The sequence below is a fragment of the Vanessa cardui genome, chromosome 18 (assembly GCF_905220365.1).
Source record: "Vanessa cardui chromosome 18, ilVanCard2.1, whole genome shotgun sequence".
Taxonomy (NCBI): Eukaryota; Metazoa; Arthropoda; class Insecta; order Lepidoptera; family Nymphalidae; genus Vanessa; species Vanessa cardui.
In genome coordinates this window covers 10,303,947-10,326,601 of record NC_061140.1, presented here as the reverse complement: position 1 = coordinate 10,326,601, position 22,655 = coordinate 10,303,947, and the positions used below count along the sequence as shown (strand labels likewise).

Sequence of the window (22,655 nt, the reverse complement as noted above, 5' to 3'; positions counted from 1 at the left end):
TAATAAGTCTAAGTATAGTAAGTTGTCTGTCTTTGATAATGTCCTCGGTGTAGGTACCATTCGTCATCATCAGATATTCTACCGCCAAACATACCCAATATTATTTCAGTTTGAAGGTTGAGTGAGCTAGTGTAACTACTGGCACAAGGGACATAACATTTTAGTTCCGAAAGTTGGTGGTATATTTTCGATGTAAGGAATTGGTAATATTTCCTAGAGCCCCATTATCTGTCGACGGTGTTGACCACTTACCATCAGGTGGTCCATTTGCTCTTCCGTCTACTTATATCATAAAAAACGCCAGATTCGAAGGACATATTTGAGTACCCAAGTGTTATTCGTATAAAATGGCATGATAAATCTGACACGACTGGAAAAAGTACGTGTTCAGAACCAACAGCTTTCCGTGGCATGGAAGTGTACAAACTTCCATCTGTCAGACTTCAGACGACTCCCGAAAATTTTTCGTCGGAAAGAACTCAATAACTCTAATCGTTTCGATCTGGGTTTAGAACCTAGGACCTCGAGAACCCCATCTGCGATTAAAACAACGGCCATGACCAGAGACTTATAAACGATTTATACATTTAGAAATGGAAAGTAAGAATCCACAACAGCCGAATATAAATTGATACCACATTAAAGGTCAATCGATCGATAGTCAATTAACCTACACGAAGCAGCCCCGGTCACTTATAGCGATATATTTCCAAGATATTTTCAGTGTACATTAAATCAAACATTATTTAAAAGATTAATAGTCTTCATGTTTGTTTGATTGTAGATAGAGAATTTAATTACGTTCCTAATTTTGTATCTCGCGCTGAAGTGATTTTACAGCGGTCGCATTGCGATCGAAACGTAATCGTACTTCAATTAGTAACACAGATTCGCTTTCTCTGTTTCTATATCATAATGTATACTAAAATCAATTTCGCTTTCAAATCATTTCATAGTATAAAACAAAGTCGCTTACCGCAGTCTGTCCCTATCTATGTATGCTTAGATCTTTAAAACTACGCCAAGAATTTTGATGCGGTTTTTTTTTAATCCCTATATCTGTATGCTTTAAAACTAAACAACGAATTTTGAGGCGTTTTTTTTAATAGTTAGAGTGATTCGAAAGGAAGGTTTTTGTATATAATACATGAACAATTTGTAATGCGATGTCGTATATAAACAAATTCTGTAGTATATTCAGTACCAGTATTGCACCCGTGCGAAGCCGGGGCGAGTCGCTTGCTTAGAATAATATATTTTATTCCCTACTTAATTAATAAAATGTAATACATTATCAATAAATGTAACATTTTGTGCCTTTCCAGTTACGCCTGCGGTAATTTGTGTGTGCAAATCAAACTGCGCAAGTGGGTCTTTGCGTGTAGGGGAACCATTACAGTCAGCGGGCCGCTAACTATATGCATTACGATGCATATCTAGTGTGTAATGCTCCCGCTTCATCGAAAACTAGGTTCGGCTTGCCACCCAATTATACGTAATTGTTCATTATTATTAACTAATCCGATTATGTTTTTTATTGCAAATAAGCAGGCAGTCTGGCAAGTGGGTCAGGTGACCCAATTAATAACATCACATACATTACTCTGATCAATAATAATCAGTGGTACTTGACTAGGTTTGAACTCGCAATCATCGATTAAGATGCATGCGTTCTAACCACTGGGCTACCTCGCCTAAGTACTCGCACACTACTAAAGTAGTATGACATTAGGCGGGTGTCAAGCAAAGCTATCACGCAAACAAAATTAATAAAGTTAACTCGTATGTTTTAATACTTTTGTTCGACATTCTATCTCGATATATTAAGCTAGTGTTCGTCGGTAGATTTTTTAAACATTAAATTACATACGTATACACTTAGTGTTGTACAAAAAGGTTTTATACCTATGCTAAAAATTAAGGCACGTTTTCTTTTGTAATGATTGACTGTCAATGCAACTAAACCAACATACACATTGTAGTTGTATGCAATTATAATATTTTAATATAAATACGATTGTATACTTAATTGCGCTTTGCAGTTTCATTCACAACTATTGTACTGATAATTATGTGTATAAGTAAATTATTTATATTAAAAAAACTGTTAAAGATCTCAAATGTATAATTATAATTAAAAAAGAAAAAAAGTAACATCAATGCCTGAACGCACTTTATAAAAAATGGAAGTACTTAAGAGAAAACACTTTCAATTTATTGCGATAGAATCTCCTGGCCGAGATTTACTGGATGAATAAATAAAAGAAAATTGGTTTGAAAAGGTTCGTGCAGTGTAAAACTCGTGAGAGGCATTTGACCGATATTATTCAGCTGGCCTGCCCTTAACCCAAAAACTTTTTTTAAACTGTTGCACTGAATACCTAAAGCAACTCTTTGAAATGCAACGTAATAATAAAAAATGTTTAAACGTCTGAAATATCAAAAGTTATCATACAAATTCAAACTGTTTAACTTAATTACAACTGACGCTTTTCTTTTCGCGATTCTTTCGCAAAAAGTCTTTAGTAATAACTTTTCTTTTCGTTTTCTTTTTTTTATGAATCGATTTCATTTAAAATCGGGTACGAAAATCTGATGCGTTATAAAATGGAACATTAGAAAAAAATATTGTTCTGTAAAATAAACGGAAGCATTATTGAATAGAATTACAAGTGAATGTAGCACTACTTACAACAGCTTTTTTTTTTAAATTATAATATACATATGTTAGCGGTCATGGGGGTCAACTCATGATTATTGGTATTGCTCATAGACCATTGGCCGTAAGAAATACAATCCCTTGCATAGCCAATGCGCCACCAATCTAGGGAACTGTTATGTTTTAGACATTTTTAACTTTGCCGTTTCGTAAATTAAAATCGTTTGTAAAAAATACATTGGTAAAAAAGGCATATTATTCGATACAAGATTTTGTAGATGAAATGAATGAAAGGCATGGAATTAATACCTGTTGACTTCCAGGCAGGAGACATTACATACATATGTATATAATTGTATTTAACTATTATGATTGTATTTTTAAAATGTTGAAAAAGAGTAACTACTCAGTTTCTCGCCGGTTCTTCTCGGTAGAATCCACTTTCCGAACCGGTGGTAGCTTCACTTAATATTAAAATGACGATTCAAAAGTGCTTGTAAAAGCCTACTTGAATAAAGTTTGTTTTGATTTTGTCACTTGTGCGTGAACATTACTCACTAATTTTTCAAGTCAGAATACAATAATACTATACTTAGTATATGTATATAGCTTGGCGGTAAAATATTTGACGGTGGTACCTATCGAAGCGTTCTTGTACAAAGCCCTACCGCTAATTGAACCTTCAAACACAGGATCTAAGATGTTATTGCTTTTATGCCTATTATATAACAACACTGACACCCTCGCCATTGCTAGGATGGAGGGCTTATCCTCCATTAAGGACAGGGTTTGGAACGTATTCCACCACGCTGTTCCAATGGGGGTTGGTGAAAAAGCGGGCTGGTGGAATTAATATTTTTTTTAATAGATAGATTGGTGCAAGAGCAAGGTTCATACGTATAATACATGCACAGTATAGTAGAGAAATACTGATAATTTTGAAGGTTTTAAAGGTATATTGTAAATAAACACATTTTTTGCTTAAATTGCAAACACTGACTAAATCCTACGAGTCACATCAAAATAATGTACTACAGTAATTTACATCTTAGAAAAATCTTTATCATTATAAATCATCTCTTAGGGGTAATCAATAATTTGTAAGACATTATGTACTGTATAGTATCAACATTGCACCCGTGCGAAGCCGTGGCGGTTCGCTAGTATGTATGAAGCTCAAATACCATCAAATAACAAATGCTACGTAATTTGTAATCGAATAACAGAGAAAAAAATATAATCAAAACTTCTGCGAAATCGTGAAGGTTATTCAACGGGAATAATTTGCTTATTTAAAACAAATTTCACTTCCGCCTCTCACGAAAACGTATCAAACTGAACACAGTGCACAATGGAAACGTTTATTCCGAATCAAATGGAAAAATATTTTCCCAGATACTCCGTGGGCGGACACGTCAAAGTTGAATTTCATTCGGAGACCGGCAACAATAACAAGAACTTCGTATTATTGATGAACGCACAATGGTATTTTTATACCTTTTCAAGTCCCATCAATTATATTTCAACTAGCTCTTACCCGCCGCTTTGCTCGCATAGATAATATGAATAAATTTTGAAAATAGCTTAAAATATTACATTGATGAAAGACATCATCATCATCATTTCATCAATGTAATATTTTAAAGACGAGAGTCGAGATGGCCCAGTGGTTAGAATGCGTGCATCTTAAACGATGATTGCGGGTTCGAACCCAGGCAAGCACCGCTGATTCATGTGCTTAATTTGTCTTTATAATTCATCTCGTACTCGGAGGTGAAGGAAACATCGCGAGGAAACCTGCATGTGACAAATTTCATAGAAATTCTGCCACATGTGTATTCCACCAACCCGCATTGGAACAGCGTGGTGGAATATGTTCCAAACCTTCTCCAAGGGACAGGAGGCCTTTAGCCCAGCAGTGGGAATTTACAGGCTGTTGTTGTTGTTGTTGATGATGATGAAAGACCTCTCTGCTTACAACACTTATTTCCAATAAAAAGTAGTCTAAATCCTTTCTCACTGTTTTTGACGATCTCCGAGGTTGAGTAGTGTGTACACCGGTTTTTATGGGTGCGCCACTCCGAGGTCTGGGGTTCGATTCCCGGCTCAGTCGATGTAGAAAAAGTTCATCAGTTCTATGTTGTCTTGGGTCTGGGTGTTTGTGGTACCGTCGTTACTTCTGATTTTCCGTAACACAAGTGCTTTAGGTACTTACATTGGGATCAGAGTAATGTATGTGATGTTGTCTAAAATTTTTTTTATTATTCATTATGATTGTATATGTACCAAATTTCATTTAAATCGGTTCAATATTTTTGGCGTGAAAGCGAGACAGACATCAGGGTTACTTTCGAATTTATAATAATAGTATGGATAATAGATAAAATAAATGGCAAATATTTACGTTACGTAAATTCTCTTGAAATATTATAATCGTTTCGCTACAACAGTTATGATCGCTGAATGTCTTAAAATTATCTTTTGTTAAGAGAATTCGTAGCGTTAACGAGGTGCCTGAAATTTTTGAAATGTTTGTTCGTTTGAAATATACATTTATTTTACTGGTCTACAAAAATAAATTAAACATAATGATAATATACATAAATTGTGATGTTGATTTAGGTGAATTCAATAAAATTCGAGCTAAAAATTAAGACGTTTTATTATATTATTGGAAAGCGTTATAAATTTTCAATAATCGGATCTTATTTATTATTTGTTCATAAGATATTCTTAATATTTGTAGATATTTAAGGACTAACTTGACGTAAGTTAATAATTCCTATGTAAATAAAATATCGGAACTTAACTAAAAATTTGTTATTCGCTCGTTAAATAATCTTTGCCTTATTTGGCGCAAATAAAAGCCACACAAAAAAAATATTTTTATTTATATCGTTTGTTAAAAAAAACTAAAGAAACAGCTTATACATCATTGCTGGGCATAAAACGTCTCCTTGGTGGTAGGGCTTTGTGCAAGCCCGTCTGGATAGGTACCACCCACTCGTCAGTTATTCTACCGCCAAATAACAGTACTCAGTATTGTTGTGTTCCGGTTTGAAGGGTGAGGGAGCCAGTGTAACTACAGGCACAAAAGACATAACATCTTAGTTCCCAAGGTTGGTGGCATTGACGATGTAAGGATTAGTTAAGATTTCTTACAGCGTCATTGTCTATTGGTGATGGTGGCCACTTACCATCAGGTGGCCCATATGCTCGTCCGCCAATTTACACCATAAAAAAGATGGGTTGGTGTTTATTACGTCACACAGCTCCAACGATGTCAAATACATATATGGCAGACACATTACATTAAGTCACATGTGCGTTTTCTCGCGATGTTCCAATAAAAAATAATCAAGCCCATGAAAATTCAGCTTGCGTAGATTGAACCAGTTATCATTGGTCATCGTTGTTAATTTAATTTATAATGTGAATTTCATTGTTTAAGATGAAATGGCGAGTGGCCGGCGGGATGGGCATACCGTTCGCCGCTGCTGTCTTCTGCATGTTGCCCCTATTCACATCGTCTACTGGAGACATACGTAAGTTACATTTTGGATTAACATTATTCATGATGTCGTATGTTCTATCAAATAGTATGTGTACGACAATATTTTTTATGAACTAGCTGCTATTTTTGGACTACTAGCTAGCTAGCTAGTGGACATTGTCCGGATAAACCAGAATTTGATTTAGACCACGCAGGGTCCAATCTGTACCTTTCATCCATAATTTCAACTCATTTATAATTTAGAATTTCATCAAAACCAGTCGAACCGTTTAAAAGGAGTTCCATTGCACACGTACAGAAGATTTATATATGTAGCAGAAATATACACCACTATATTTTTCGACATCATTAGAAGTGATTAGAGTTTTAGTGGGCGTCATCGTCATCATCACAAACAGCCTTTAAATTTCCCACAGCTGGGCTAAGGTCTCCTCTCATTTCGAAGAGAAGGTTTGGAGCAAATTCCACCATGCTGCATGGGCATCATCGGGATAGAATGCTAGCACAAAATAAAATATAAACTGTTTCGTACATTTTAATTAAAGTTTTATAATGTTTAATTACTTCACAATTATTACTTCAGATTATCGACCTACCACGGGTTTCCATATATTAGCTACTACTACTAGACTTAAATTAATATTATTTCATTATTTATCCCTTAAATCCTTTTTTTATTTTTTCAAAAATAATGGTGAATAATCACATATATCACGTGATATTTTCTGAAAAAATTTAAAACGCCTCATTGAAATAAAACAAAAATCAATTTCAATCAGGTATTTATATTGATTCAAATATAAAAAACGTCACGTTTAAGGGTTAAAGGAACTAACATAAATCATACATTATACGTCACAACGTTTCTTATTGCATATATAATATCATTATTATAAAGGATGTTTGATTAATAACAGAAGATATGGATGTTAGTAAACCCTTTGCCAGAGGTAGGCGAACAAGACATTTATTTGATTTCAATACATCCGATGGGCTATTACGGTTTCATAATGAAAAGCTGCTGAGCCGAGAAGGCCTAGTGGTTTGAACGCGTACATCTTAACTGATGATTGGGTTCAAACCCAGGCATGAATCACTTAATTGTCATGTACTTAATTTCTGTTAAAAATCATTTCGTGCTCGGCGGTGAAGGAAAAGTTGAAGCGAGAGGATGCATGTGTCTTAATTTAACGAAACTTTGCTACATGTGATTTCATGGACCATAGAAGTAGCGTGATAAAATGTAGTCGAAATGAGGAGACCATAGCCCTGGAGTGGGTAATTTACAGGCAATACATGTTTATGTTTGTGTAATGAAAAGCGTACTAAATTTTATTTTAATTGCTAAGATTATAAATCTAAAGAACAAGCCCGTCTTAATATATTATATTCAACGGATCTAGTAGATCAATTATATTTTTACATCCGTTATTCCATTAACAAAAACATCACGCTACAATGTACGCAATAACGTAAGTAGAATCATGCAGAATAGTTCGTAGTAGTCACGGTATCACCTGTCTGCGATCCCTTGGTCTCATGAAAAGTCTGAGTGGGTACCAATGGTTGTTAGTGGGTTTTCCGATAATCTGGGGCTCATTAGACTTTATCAGTGACGGCGAGTTCCAAATATCCCCCCTCCTTGCATAACGTTATAGGAAAAATGTAAGAACTGTTTTCCAGAGACAAAAAAGATCAGCTAATATTATATTAACTAGATTTGAAAATCCTTTTTTTTTACTAAAATTTGAAAACTAGTGAAATAGCGCCATAGTTTTCTGTGATCGTTGTATATACAAAGACAAAATTGAATTTATCCCTTTGAAATTTTTCATTTTCAAGCCGTCCAATAACAAATAAACGAAGAGAATAAGCTGACCAATCCACGGTCGCTTATGAAGTGTCAAGCCGGCTAAACCAACGCATGTGGGGAGCGTAAAAATCAAATATTTTCGGACTTTTTGAAATATCAATGGCGGGAGCGAAATCGAAAATGCGTTCCATACATCCAAGATTACACGATAGCTTTTTACAAATATTAGAAAGAGGTTAAATCATCAATTTGCAATCTGAAAAATATTTAATATATTTTAATACATGGTTATAAAATGCAGGCACGTTAAAATAATATAATAATACGACTCGAATATAAAAAGAGGTAATATCTCTTTGTTTGTACCTATACAGAGAACAATGATACAATTACAAAAATTTTGTACACTAGTTGAAAGCAACATTATTCCTGAGTACTACAGTGCAATTATATTAATATCATTTTTTATGTATATGAAAGTGAACACGTGTGAATCTGGGTGGTTTTTAAATAAAACTCAATACAAGTGATTTATTAATTTTACGTAAACGTTTTAATTCATCCAATTCACCAAATCCATCATTACGATAAACGAATGTCCCCGTGATTATAAGACGATAGCTGTACATAAAAATCGGTATGGTCTCACATTGAAGAGCTGTAGATGTATATGTGCAGAAAATGAAAAAGTTTTCTTAATTGAAATTTATTAAAATGTTACAATTTAATTTAAAAAAAAAATAGATATCGAAAAAAAATTACTGGCCGGTTATAGGTAACTAATGTATTTGACATTTAAAATTTCATTTAAATAAATAAAAATTTTAACAAAAAAGAAAAACCGACTTCAAACAAAACGATATTTTAAAACAAATGAATATGCACGAAAAAGTAATAAAAATAATTGCGTTTTCAACATATTTTTTAGAGCCTTCCTGAGTTAAATGAAATGAAAAATATTAGACAACTTAAAAGTCGATTAACGATTATATCATGTAGTTATAATTATTGGTATATTTGGAGCCGGTGTCAGCCACGGTGCCCTTGCCCCAACAATCAAAAGAAAGAAGCGATACGAGCCCCTTGATTGATCCAGTATATTATTGTGTAAAAAGTAATTTGTAAAAAAACATATTTGTTAAAGTATTGTCGTATTGTTTTTTGATAGATATACTGTAGGGTTTTATTGGCAACAATTTCATTAATGAAAAATATAATTATCAATAATTGACCTATATGAAACTTCTATAGAAAACTTTTTTTATCAAAATCGATTTAATCTATCAAAAGCTTAAAGTTAGACTTTAGAGATTAAAACTGAAATCTATTTTCCGGACTTTTCACTCTGGATATTAATTAAAGCGTCGTTTTGATTTAATATAGGAACGTTTTCATTTTTATTATTTAAATTTCACGCTACATCGAAACTATAACATTGACGCGTCTATTAAAAGACCATCTGTACCTACTTATCTGACAATTATAACAGTAATTAATTTTTTGTAGTTTGTCTTAGTAAAATTTAATAATTCATGTTTATATAAATTAGCATATATTATGTTATCACCTCGATCCTACACCCATATACCCAACTAAAAACACACATCCACCTATCCACTAATATACCTACCTTCTTTTCTCATGCCACTTTTGACTTTAAAATTTCATAATATTCATGTGGTTTAGTTTTAAATATCGGCAAGAACCACTGATATATAACACTCATGTATTTATAGTTATTTTTATGATTATGCTAATTTAACTACACGTAACAGCGACATAAGACCTTTAAATAAATTTAAGTAGGATTTTTTTTTATTGTATAGGTTGGCGGACGAGCATATGGACCACCTGATGGTAAGTGGTCACCATCACCCATAGACAATGACTCTGTAAGAAATATTAACTATTCCTTACATCGTCAATGTGCCACCAACCTTGGGAACTAAGATGTTACGTCCCTTGTGCCTGTAGTTACACTGGCTCACTCACCCTTCAAACCGGAATACAACAATACTAAGTACTGTTATTTGGCGGTAGAATGACTGATGAATGGGTGGTACCTACCCAGACAGGCTTGCACAAAGCCCTACCACCTTCTATAGTAAGTGGTAACCTACCATATAAAAAGTAGATTTTATTATGGAATAGCTTGGCGGACATATGAGCCGGCTGATGGCAAGTGGTCACCATCACCCATAGACAATGACGCTGTAAGAAATATTAAATATTCCTTACATCGACAATGCGCCATCAACCTTGGGAACAAAGATGCTATGTCCCTTGTGCCTGTAGTTACACTGGCTCACTCACCGTTCAAACCGTAACATAAAAATACTACGTACTGTTGTTTAGCGGTAGAATATCTGATGAGTGGGTGGTACCTACCATGGCGGGCTTGCACAAAGCCCTACCACCAAGTAAAATTATAATATATATTTTTGTTTTATAGGACACCACGGTACATCAAGAGCACGTGGCTGGCGAGGCAGCGTGCAGGCTTCAGCCGACGTGACGGCGAACAATTCAGTGAGCAACGTCACGGCGCAGCTCGGCGGCACAGCCTACTTACACTGCCTCGTGGGACATTTGAGTGAAAGAGGAGTAAGTAATATTAATCAATAAAACCGTTTGTCTTTAGATTTTGGTATAGTCCGACTGGAATGGAAAGAATACGCTTATATTGCAAGAAAATTAAAACTTAGTTATTTTTAATTTGTGGGTATTATGTTTGAAGTGAGACTTTACGCACCCAATTCCTCATCCTTAGAATCTCATTTAAATACAACGGCAAATTCCATATTATTGCGATTGAATGCTATAGTTATCCCAACCAGAAGAGGACAAATGCTTAATAAGCAACATCTTGAAATCCAATTGACGCAATATCATTAGTCGAGAGTGTAAATAATAATAAATGAATTTTCGTAAAAATGACAATTTATTTGTGAGACGAAATTAGTATCGAAACTTTTGTTTTCAAATTAAAGTGGATATAAGTAGTTGTTTTATTTATTCGAATGTTGTTGTAATATAAATAAAGATATACTAACTAATCGAGAATGTTAATAGTGCATAATATACTTGAGCTATTAGGTAGTCGCACTACGTAAACCTGTCTAAAAGTTCTGTTTATTAACACACCTTCTTCGATTGGAATAGGGTATATAGATAGATCTTACCGTGTATAAAATTAAGTTTATTTTTTATTGAACCTTTTGTTGACACACTAACACAATTCTACACCCAAATCACGTTTTTAATAGCTTCGAATGCTGTAAGTGACAAGCAGATTTAAATACGTTTACATAATTTATTCCATTATTTAATTTGGAACATAAGCTACCAAAAATGGCTTTCTTAGAATAGTACATAAGCGTAGTTTCAGAAACGCAACGTGTATTCAACACACCTTATACTGAATATGATGCTATGATTTGCATTTGCCAGAAGTGAAATTAGGTGTGACTTCTAAAAATTAATTTACTATAAAAGAAAATAATTTTCAGCAGCAACTACAATCCATTAGATTAATACAAATTTTGCTTTAACTATTATTTCCAAGCAACTTGACGTACCGAATCATTTAAATACGTTAATTCAAATCGTTTGTAAAAAATACATTGATAGAAAAAGCCTATTATTCGATACAAGATTTTATAGATGATGAAAAAGCGTGGAGTTAATACCTGTTGACTTCCAAACAGGATATATTAATTTAAATAATTGTATTTAACTAACATTACTTTGTATTAAATGTTAAAAAAGAATAACTACTGAGTTTCTTGCCGGTTCTTCTCGGTAGAATCTTCTTTCCGAACCGGTGGTAGCTTCACTTAATTGTAAAATGACGATTCAAAAGTGCTTGTAAAAGCCTACTTGAATAAAGTTTATTTTGATTTGATTTCACGATATACTCGTATATGTTATTTAATACATGAAGTTTGGTTTCAATTTTGTAAAATCTAAAATTTAATAACACCTAATAATGCAAAGTACAACCACATTTCATTTTAATGCAACATTCACTGGTTTTGTGGAAATTAGTGACTTCATGACTAATTAACACGTTGGTCAAAACGCTGCTTCCCGCAGATCGGACTCATGTTTAATGATTGATCATAGATGGTCTGACCGCCGATTAATTTATTCCAATTATAATTCACTTTTTCCCTGCTTATTTATAATTAAAATCTCATTGCGTTACATTACACGGTTCAATTATGACGTATTTCTGTATAATTGCTTTATCAAATAAAGCAGTTCTGCCGTTTCATTATAAATAGGCCATGAATTACAAATGAGCACAACAGCGTCGTTCACCGAACATTAATTATAAGTTAACCCATTTGGCGCCTTTGTACCTGATTGGGTACAGTAAAACAATTGAGGGTAGTTATCAAATTCTTAAAGTTAGTGTTGTTTTTTTCGCTCAGTTTAATAAAAGACATACAGTATATCGAAATAATAAACGATTTAAGTGAGTTTATTAGTAAAATAAGTCACTGAGAGGATTACAATTAAGGAATAAATAATTAAATGCAGGTAAGTAAACCATTTTATGATTTTATAGTGTTTACATATACCCAAATTTATTTTATGTATATATATTTGTAGCATGCATCCTCAAGTATAGAATAAATGATAAACTAATGTTTCGCAACTTATATTTACAAAGTAGTCGTACGTGAAACGCTACTGTACCTATTTGGGTACAGCGGCCGCATCCATATTACTATTGCATTTTATTCTTCAGGTTTTCATTATAATGAATTCGAGATATCTTAACGTTTCTGACTACAACGGCTTAGAGGAAACAGTCTTTGCAGTTTTAGAAGATAGTGACAGTGAGGCTGATGATAAATTCGCGATTATACTACCAGAACCTAGCGTCGTGACTGATGAAGAAGAAGGTACCGACGAGCAATTTACTGCATCTTTGCCCCGAGATGTGCCTGGTAATACGAGTATAAAGGGATTTAGGAGTAATAAGGATACAATTCTATGTAGGGACGCCGACAGTAGCGATGATGAGCCTTTGGCGGAGCAGTCAAATAGAATTCGTCGTCAACAGCCAGATCAGTCAGTATGGCGTACGTGTTCACCAATTTGTTCTTATACAAATCAAGAAAGAACGGATGCTATTGATAGCCAGAAAATACACACAGACAGACAATCAGATAAGACAACAAAAGAAAAATTACAAGATCTCACCCCAGTACAAATATTCGATTGATTTGATTGCAGGTTTGATAAGAAAATTGAAATATTGTTAGAATGATTGAAAGATAAGAGCGTTTGCACAACAGCCACAAATTATGACACCATTGCACCGTTAGGAGTTGTAAAACGGTGGTCTCCTGTATAGCGTCAAAAAACCGATGTCTATATACCAAAACTGTTTCTAACTAACAATAAAAATATGGGTGGAGTGGATTATATATCGCTTTATAGAAGTGGTGGTGGGTTTTATTGACCTATATGGTGGATATGGCCGTCGCAAATGCGTGTCGTTTGCATGTTCTTAGTCGCAGTGATAGCATGGATCAGTTACTGTTCCGACGTATCTTTGCGAGGTACTACTTACGGCAGAAAACACAACATAAGGCTGGACCTTCGTCATCATTGGTCCCAGGCTTGCCTCAAGATGGTATAGGATACTATCCTCAAAAATTTGGAAAGCCGTTACGATGTGTTGTATGTTATGCACGAGTTCGCTGGCAATGTAAAAATGTCTTCAAACATGGTGCGTAGAAAAACAAGGTTCCAAAAAAGTTACACCTATAATACGCCGCTGTACACAATCGAGTACACCCCCCTCTAAAGGAACCTGATTATTTTTTTTTACTTTTTTCTTATTTTTATGTTTATTTGATTTGTAAACAATAGTAAAATAAATGTTTCGTAAAAATATCACTTTTGTTTTTATTTTGGCGGTTAATGGGTTAAGTAGAGGCATTCTAGCAGAACACACTATTTAATGCCAACTCTACAGCGCCCTGGACTACAATTGGCTAAAAATTAAAAAAGACCATTTCTTTCATACAAAAGAAATCACTAATTGCAGGCAGGATTTACTTTGTTGATAGAAATCTGCTCGCTCCGTAACCGCATTGCAGATTGTAAAAGTTAAAACAAAGGCTCATTTACATTGAGCGTTTTATAATTATAGATTTAAAATTAAATACAAGTCACTTGACAGCTCTATGGTTTAGTACCATAGACTAAATTTTACAGAAGTGCCATCGAATGTTTCATTTTAAATAAATTTACGATCACGAAAACAATTTGGATGCGATCTAAATTTTTATACGAAATTTAAAATTATGAACCTAATTACTGGGTAAAACGTAAAGTAGTCCATAATACTCTGTACTTTTCAACCGACTTCAAAAAGGAGGACACCGGTCGGCTGACACCGACTCCAAATATAACAATAACTATAACTACGTTATATAATCGTAAATCAACTTTTAAGTGGTCTAATATTTTTCATTTCATTTTACTTAGGAGGACTCTAAAAAAATATGTTGAATATGCAATTATTTTTATTACTTTTTAGTGCATATATTTGTTTTAAAATAGCGGTTTGTTTGAAGTCTGTTTTTCTTTTTTTTTTTAATTTTTATTTATTGAATACTTCGAATTCTAATTCGAAAAATAAATGATATTCTTTCACCGGTTCTTCTCAGTCTGAGCCGTTAAATTCCAAACCGGTGGTAGATGTTTAGCTTTGACTTAACTTAACTTCGACATGATTTAAAATAAGTAATAAAGTGTAATATTTTTCCATAAATTCGTTGCAAACAAAACCCCACTCTTTCCCCGTGACGTCATATCAATATAAATTACACTCAACATGTTATTTCTATACTTCCTGTTCTGTGATACGAAATATGACGACAGTTCGAAACTAATTCCGTTTATATATTTTGCAGCAAGTGTCGTGGATTAGGAAACGAGATTGGCACATACTGAGCTCCGGGAAGTTTACATACACCAACGATGAAAGGTTCCAGGTGAGTAAATGGATTGTTGAATTATTAAAAGCCGACATTTCTCAGTATTGGCGATATTTATTTCGGAATATTGTAAGTTTATGGAAAAGTCACAATGTTGGTACTTTATTATTGACATTTTGGAGGAAATATTAAAGGTTTTAGGCAGAAAGTTTATCAACTTGGAAATACATATCACATTTTTGTTTAATTAATTATGATCTATATTTAATAAATTACAATTATTATTAATTGTTTGATATATTTTAGGACACCGGAAAATAACTAAATAATTAATTCGAATAAATGATATAATAATACCTCGTTACTTTTCGGAAGTCATTAATTTAATCTATTTTAATATCGTTTAAATATAGGTTTAATTAAAATTAGAAAAATATATAATTAAAATAACGTATTGTTCAATAAATATGTAGTCAAATATTTTTTAAAAAACTAACTGGTTTATTTTAAAATCACGATGCCAGAGGACAAATAAGACTTTGATCTCAACCAACGATACAACAATCTAAAAAATGCATTGAGTCTCTGTCTATCTATCTCTTACGTGATTATACCACTGTAACCCAAGAACCTAAGAACTCCATACTCTACTTGTTTATACATACGTTGTATACATATTTAAATCATCATCATCGTGGTCGAAAAAAACAAGAACGAGCTTTCTTAAAAAGAGGGGTCATTTAATTTTCCCCAGCAGTTAGGTTTTAAAGAGCTGTTCTTCTACTTATACATAATTATATACAGATCAAGTTAAACTATAATATAAGTCTCTTACGATTTCGTGGCTAAACCACTGTCACCCATGAACCTTAGAGGATTTTAAGGGTACTTGTTTATACTTAGTGTTGTATATGTCACCGTAAGATTACAAAATTCGTTAGATTACAATCTGACGAGACAGATTTTAATCTGTTGAAATATTGTGAACCGTGAAATATGATTGATGACGTAATATTTTTACCGATAAATAATATGTAAAATTGCATTCTTATTAGATCTTATAAAGGTCAAGCTAAACTCTAATATGTAATACATAATATAAGTATAATATAATTGTCATCGCTGGCAGTAGTTTGCCTACTACAAATATCAACTCAATACTACACATCGAATAGGGGACAATCGCGTGTAATTTGTCCGTTAAGATTGATTGAACTCGATATATGTGCCTATCTGATCCCTGGAACTATTGACGATCCATCAGCCTTCTAGATACATCATAGAAGATAAGGGCGTTATTAAATCAGTTGTTCCATTATAATAAACTATCTCGTTAACCGTAGCTGGAACTGAGCTGGGTCTTATGACGACTTTGGAATTGGACAAATTGGAAAACTAGCTGAGCCCGCGACTTTGTTCGTATTTGAATTTCACAAAAAAATTATTGTTATACTTATTAATTGTGTATTAGGCAGCTTTTGTGATATTATGTACGCTGATGGAAGAAACCGGGCTTTGCGCGGTACTGGTCAGTATTTGGACGTGGTAGCTTGACTTTATTTTCATTTTATATACTTTTACATCTAAAATAAAAGCTGCCTATGTTACTACATCAACAGATATCTGCCAGTGAAAGTCCAGTTAAAATCTGTCGAGCCGTTTCAGAGATTAGCTCCAGCTACACAAACAGACCACCATAGAGTCGGACAAAAATTGTAAAAAATGTCATTTTGGTATGAGTACGGTGAATTATTACAAAGAGCCATTCCAATTTTGTTATATGATTGTCAATTATGTCAAAAATTAGAAAAATTTTTTACGTCTTTTTTCTCGGATTTTATCGTTGGTAACGATGTTATAAAACAAAATATCTCATTTCTATGACACGTGAAAAAATATTTGAACTGAAATTTCAAAACTTCTGCAAGATCTTAAGTTTTCTCTAATGGTAGGAAAGATTCTTGATAATAAGTTTTCTTGATTCATTAGTCTGATGACGATTCTTAAAAATGTCCGATGTTAAAAATAATTGCTAAACTAAACTGGGAGAGCTTTCCTGGCCCGCACTGTATAAAACAACAGTTACGTATATGTATTACGTCATACACGATTAATATAGATCCAAAACATACCCGTCCAAAACCGAAGGTTGTTAATTAATATTAGACTGTTTTGGAAATCGAGGTAGTTGATATTTGGTCAGGAGAAAACATTTTGAAAATGTATACCTGCAGATCTCGTTTCCACGTTATTCTCGTTCCTAAACAAACTCATCGTAATTAAAAGCTTAACATCATAAAATCCATTTCCTCAGCAAATAAGCTCGCTACAAATACAAATAATAATTTAGTTAGAAACTAGACACTTCAGCGCTAAACACTGAATGGGCACGAATTGGAAACCGCTGAATTTACGCTTTACAGCGCTAATGAAAATGTGATCTCCACTGCAGCATAATTTAGATGAGTATCAAATTAACTAACCAAGTAATCACCTATTCGGACTATAATTGGGAGCGTTGAAGCATCGATTTTCGCTGAAAAAATTCAGACCTAAAGATTGTCGGAAATTTAAAGCGATTTTGTAATTATTATCCAGCTTTTGAAAGCGCTGATTTGCATCCTTTGATTTATGATTGGCATTCTCGTTAAAGAGATTTGGTTAGGATTTATTTTTTGTAAAATATTAGCCTGCTACTGGGCTCAGGTTTTCTTTTCTCATGCTGAAGGTTTTGAACTTATTCCATCCACTATTCCAATGCTTAGTAGTTTCACTAAGCCTGAGATAAACTGAAAACTTAAATGAAACAGATTAATAATTACTGATTCTGTAGTGAATTTCTGGCGTCGGAGCTATCTTGGTCATATTTAAAATTAATTTATAGAAAAAATACTAATTTACAAGAAAACATATAAACCGTAGTATATGTCAATTATACTTTAAAATAACTTTTCAATAGTTATTATATAATCGCTGCTGATACAAATATATTATTGTCATTTCACTTTAAATTAAAATTAAAATTTTGAATAATTATTTTTCATTCATCATTCGTTGCGTTCAACGTTCGTTTTTGATGCAATGCATTTTATTGATACTTTTAATGCGTTTCTCATTTATACAAGGCTACGAATCCGTATTATTGAACGAAGATAGCCGATTTATTTAGAAATAATAGGTAAAACTGAGCAATATTACGCGGTCAGTACATATCTATAGGTAATTAATTATTTGGTTTAAAGATTCATATCTTATAATCTGTACATATGATAAAAAATTACAAACAGACACTCTGTAATTTTAAAATATCTGCTTTTTACTATATGTATACACGGTACAGATACCAAAATATCCATAATTTTTACAATTTTTCTCTGTGTTTCTCTCTGTTTGTTCCGGCTAACGAACGGCTAGACCAATTTTGACGGAGCGTTCACTGGCAGATAGCCTATGTAATGAAAAGCAACATAGGGTGCAACAATAACTTTCTTATTAAATTCAAATGTGAAGTCGGGGGCGCAGGTAGTATATGTATAATATTTAGAAACGAATCTCGAATCTACCAGCGTAATATCCTATGTATTGTGAAAGTAATAAGGCTAGTAATTATTATTAAGAAAGTGTATTCGGATGTTTATAGACCCTATATTAAGATAAGGGAATATGTATTTAATGTTGTCTTAAATTTTCGCGATTATTGCACATTGAAATAAAACTAGTTTTAACGGATTAGCAGCGTTCGTGGTCTACCCGTGACCACGATCGCTGTAAAGTGCTCGAAACGTCGGGATGTCAAAAATAACTATCTTACCCGGCTTTACACTAAAAGGGCACAATAATTGTACTTCATATATGTCTTTCTCTGGAATTAATCTGTTCATTAATATAAACCGCATTAAAATCCGTTGCGTAGTTTAACAGATGAGATCTACGAACGACGAAAAGCGATTTTTTTATAAACTGTAAATACAAATAAAATATACAGACTTATTTGCTGTGTGTGCGTTTTAACTAAATTAAAATATTATCAAGTCTGAGGAGCATTCCTCGACCATTAAAGTTTTCGTCTTAAGCATTATCATATACATATATATCGGCCAAGACTTTTAAGAGTATTACTTTAGAGTTACTTATTTGAGTCTAACAAAATTTTTAATCCAATATAATTTCAGGTGCTCCACGGCGAAGGGTCAGAGGACTGGACCCTTCAAATCAAGTTCGTTCAAAAAAGGGACAACGGAACGTACGAATGTCAGGTAGGTCAATCTAATTTATCTATTGTATTATTATACATACAACGGACAGCTAGGTCCTGACTTTTTACGGGTCAGAAAACATCAAGTTACCTTATGGCGCACCAAATTAATCGCCCCTCACAAAATAGAGAAATGTTCGCAATTTCTTACGGAGTCTACAATGAAAAATGACTATGCTAAATTTCAAGTCAATCGAAGCTATAGTTTTGAAGATCTGTTTCTAACACCATACTATTAAACACTCAATAAATAAAAAAAATAACAAAAAGTAAAACCGACTTCAAAGAAAACAATATTTTTAAACAAATAAAAATGCACTAAAAAGTAATAAAAATAATTGAATATTTAACATATTTTTAGAGTCCTCCTAGGTAAAATGAAATGAAAAATATTAGATTACTTAAAAGTCGATTTACGATTATATAATGTAGTTATAGTTATTGTTACATTTGGAGTCGGTGTCAGCCAAGAAAACCGCATAGTATATCTATCAAAAAACAATACGAGAATATTTAAAAAAAAATGTTTTTTACAAACATAAAAAAAATACAGACGAATTGATAACCTCCTCCTTTTCGGTCGGTTGAAAAATAATAGGTATATATTTTTTTCTGTATAACAACGACTCCTACAAAAACTATTTTTGCACTTTTTATCAACTAATTTAATCTCGTCTTAATCTGTGGAAGCTTTACTAAATTTTTTGTGTGTATTTGGTGGTAGGGCTTTTTGCAAACCAAAAAAAAGAGATATTCTATTTTCAAGCAACGACACTGCTCTGCTGATGTGTCTTGCGTTCTAGCTTAATGATTGATTGAGCTAATTTGACTAAAGTCACAAAGCACATAACTATTTACTTCTCAAGGTTGGTTGCGCATTGAAGACTTTCTTTAATAGATAATATATATGATAATATGCGGTGGAAACTATTTACCATCCGGTGGTCCATTTCACTAAAAATTTACTCGTATAAAAGTAAGTCAAATAAAGTATACATATATTAGTTATTGAACCGAGATGGCCCAGTGGTTAGAACTCGTGCATCTTAACCGATGATTTCGGGTTCAAACCCAGGCAAGCACCACACACACGTATATATGTGCTTAATTTGTGTTTATAATTCATCTCGTGTTCAGCGGTGAAGGAAAACATCGTGAGGAAACCTGCATGTGTCTAATTTCATTGAAATTCTGACACATGTGCATTCCACCAACCCGCATTGGAACAGCGTGGTGGAATATGTTCCAAGCCCTCTCCTAAATGAGAGAGGAGGCCATTAGCCCAGCAGTGGGAAATTTACAGGCTGTTACTTTACTTTTTTTTTATATTAGTTATTTATGTTCCTCATTGTTATTGTATTTTCGTTCAAAAATAGAATCCGTGTCGTTATTTTCCTTTTCTGATACCAATGTTGCCTAAGATACTTGTACAGTTATTAGTTAACAAAAGTTTCAAAAAATGATTGATGTTTCGAAACGCAATCTCAATTAGATAATTAGATGAATCGTTTTACCTCTTTTATGGTGAATTCTCTGAAAATAGACGAAGCAAAAAACGTTTTTACGTATTCATAATATTTGAATTGCAAATGTGGAAAGTGTGCTCATCGTCAGGAACCCGACCTGACGATGGGGTTTTAGTTATAGATATCGTGCAGTACTTACGTTTTCTACGGCATTATTAAAAAAATACATCACTTTTAACTGATTTCAATCATGTGAATACACATGCCGAAATGGCCCAGTGGTTAGACTGCGTACATCTTAACCGATGGTTGCGTGTTCATACCCAGGCAAGCCACTGAATTTTCATGTACTTAATTGATATTTATAATTCATCTCGACGGTTATTCTCTCGGCGGTTAAAGAAAACATCGTGAGGAAACTTGAATGTTAGAGACATGGTTAGATCGCGTACATCTTAAACGATGGTTGCGGGTTCATACCCAGGCATGCCCCTGATTTTTCATGTACATAATTGGTATTTAAAATTCATCTATGCTGTTAAAGAAAACGTCGTGAGGAAACTTGAATGTCTCTAATTTCAACGAAATTCTGCCACTTGTGAATCCACCAAACCGCACTGTTGCAGCGTAGTGGAATGTCCTCCTAACCTTCTCCTCAAAGGGAGAGGAGATTTTAACCCAGCAGTGGGAAATTTACAGACTGTTACTACTACTACTACTTCTACTTATTAATATTTTCTATTTCGCAAACGACTGTACTGAACCACTTTCTAAATTTAACACTGAATTTAAAACTAAGACATTTTACGAGACAGAAAAAGTTTTTTCATCATAGAGTATAATATAATTATACAAACTTTCGTTTAAAACTAATGGATTACGTGCTATGAAAACATTGAAAGTTTATCATTTAAAAATATTATGAATTTGTATTGTTTCATCGTCACCATAAGATTGGTGGTAGCTATGAATCAATAGTCAAAATAATCCTTTATGCCTTTTGTTTCGTTAATATTGTTATTATATATTTACAAAATACGTATTTCGTTATTGTATCCGAATTCATAAAATATACGTAATCGATATCCGAACGTCATTGGGATTAAAAACGGATTTATAAAAAGAGTTTTCCCGCGTAAAATTAAAAAAAAATAACTGTCTCCTTTATTGTAATTGGTATATTATTGTTAATTTTGATTTTGTCTCAATCTCAGAATTATAAGATTTATAAAATTAAGCAAGTAATAAAATGAACTGTGTGTTGGTGTATTTATTACTAATAATCGGTAATAATCTTCACGCTGTTCCGATCTTGGGTGATTTCTGTTATTGCACAACGTTTTCGTTGAAAAATGCACACGTCTTAAGCACTTATGCTTACGTATTTAAACACGCTATCTTTGTAAACCCAACACGTTTTACCAACTGGGCTATCACGACTTACACTATTCATGATAACTAATGATCTTATACTGTAATTAAGATAAATTTAGCGCTTGAAATTCAAGATGGCGGATATGTTTCTGTGTATTCCCTATTCTATACACATTTGCATTGTTTATTGTTTCAATTTAAACATTTCCATTATTATAGAATAGGGAGCGCTCAATTAAAGTGTTTGGATAATTAGGTTAAGTGGTGCTTAGTATACAAGAACTATGAATGAATTTGAATATTTAATTTTAAGGATTATTAAATAAAATGAGGATAATATTATACAACTTAAAAATTGTAAACCGCCATTAAATAAAAGCAATAAATATATATATATATATGGAATAAATTACCTATAAACAAATAGTTTCTTTTTTTATATAAATACATATTTAGAGTAGTTACTATTTTTATTTTATTTTATTTTCTGGAAACAAAGACTTAAATGACACTTATGACTTATTCCGTTCATTGATACTTATTACACGATAATATTTTTTAAAATTATATAAAGACTAATATACATAAAATCAAATAGGTAACATGATACGA

The 22,655-nt window shown here is 33.0% G+C and overlaps 1 protein-coding gene across 2 annotated transcripts in view; it reads left to right on the top strand.

The window, feature by feature from the left end:
• LOC124537641 (hemicentin-2-like) overlaps positions 1-22,655 on the top strand; it is a 359,030-nt gene that overhangs the window by 310,792 nt on the left and 25,583 nt on the right. For both annotated transcript variants that reach the window (XM_047114538.1, XM_047114539.1), the window contains exons 2-5: positions 6,111-6,204; positions 10,439-10,590; positions 14,925-15,005; positions 19,121-19,204. In XM_047114538.1, the coding sequence (XP_046970494.1) occupies positions 6,111-6,204; positions 10,439-10,590; positions 14,925-15,005; positions 19,121-19,204 (411 nt within the window). The remainder of the gene's footprint in view (positions 1-6,110; positions 6,205-10,438; positions 10,591-14,924; positions 15,006-19,120; positions 19,205-22,655) is intronic.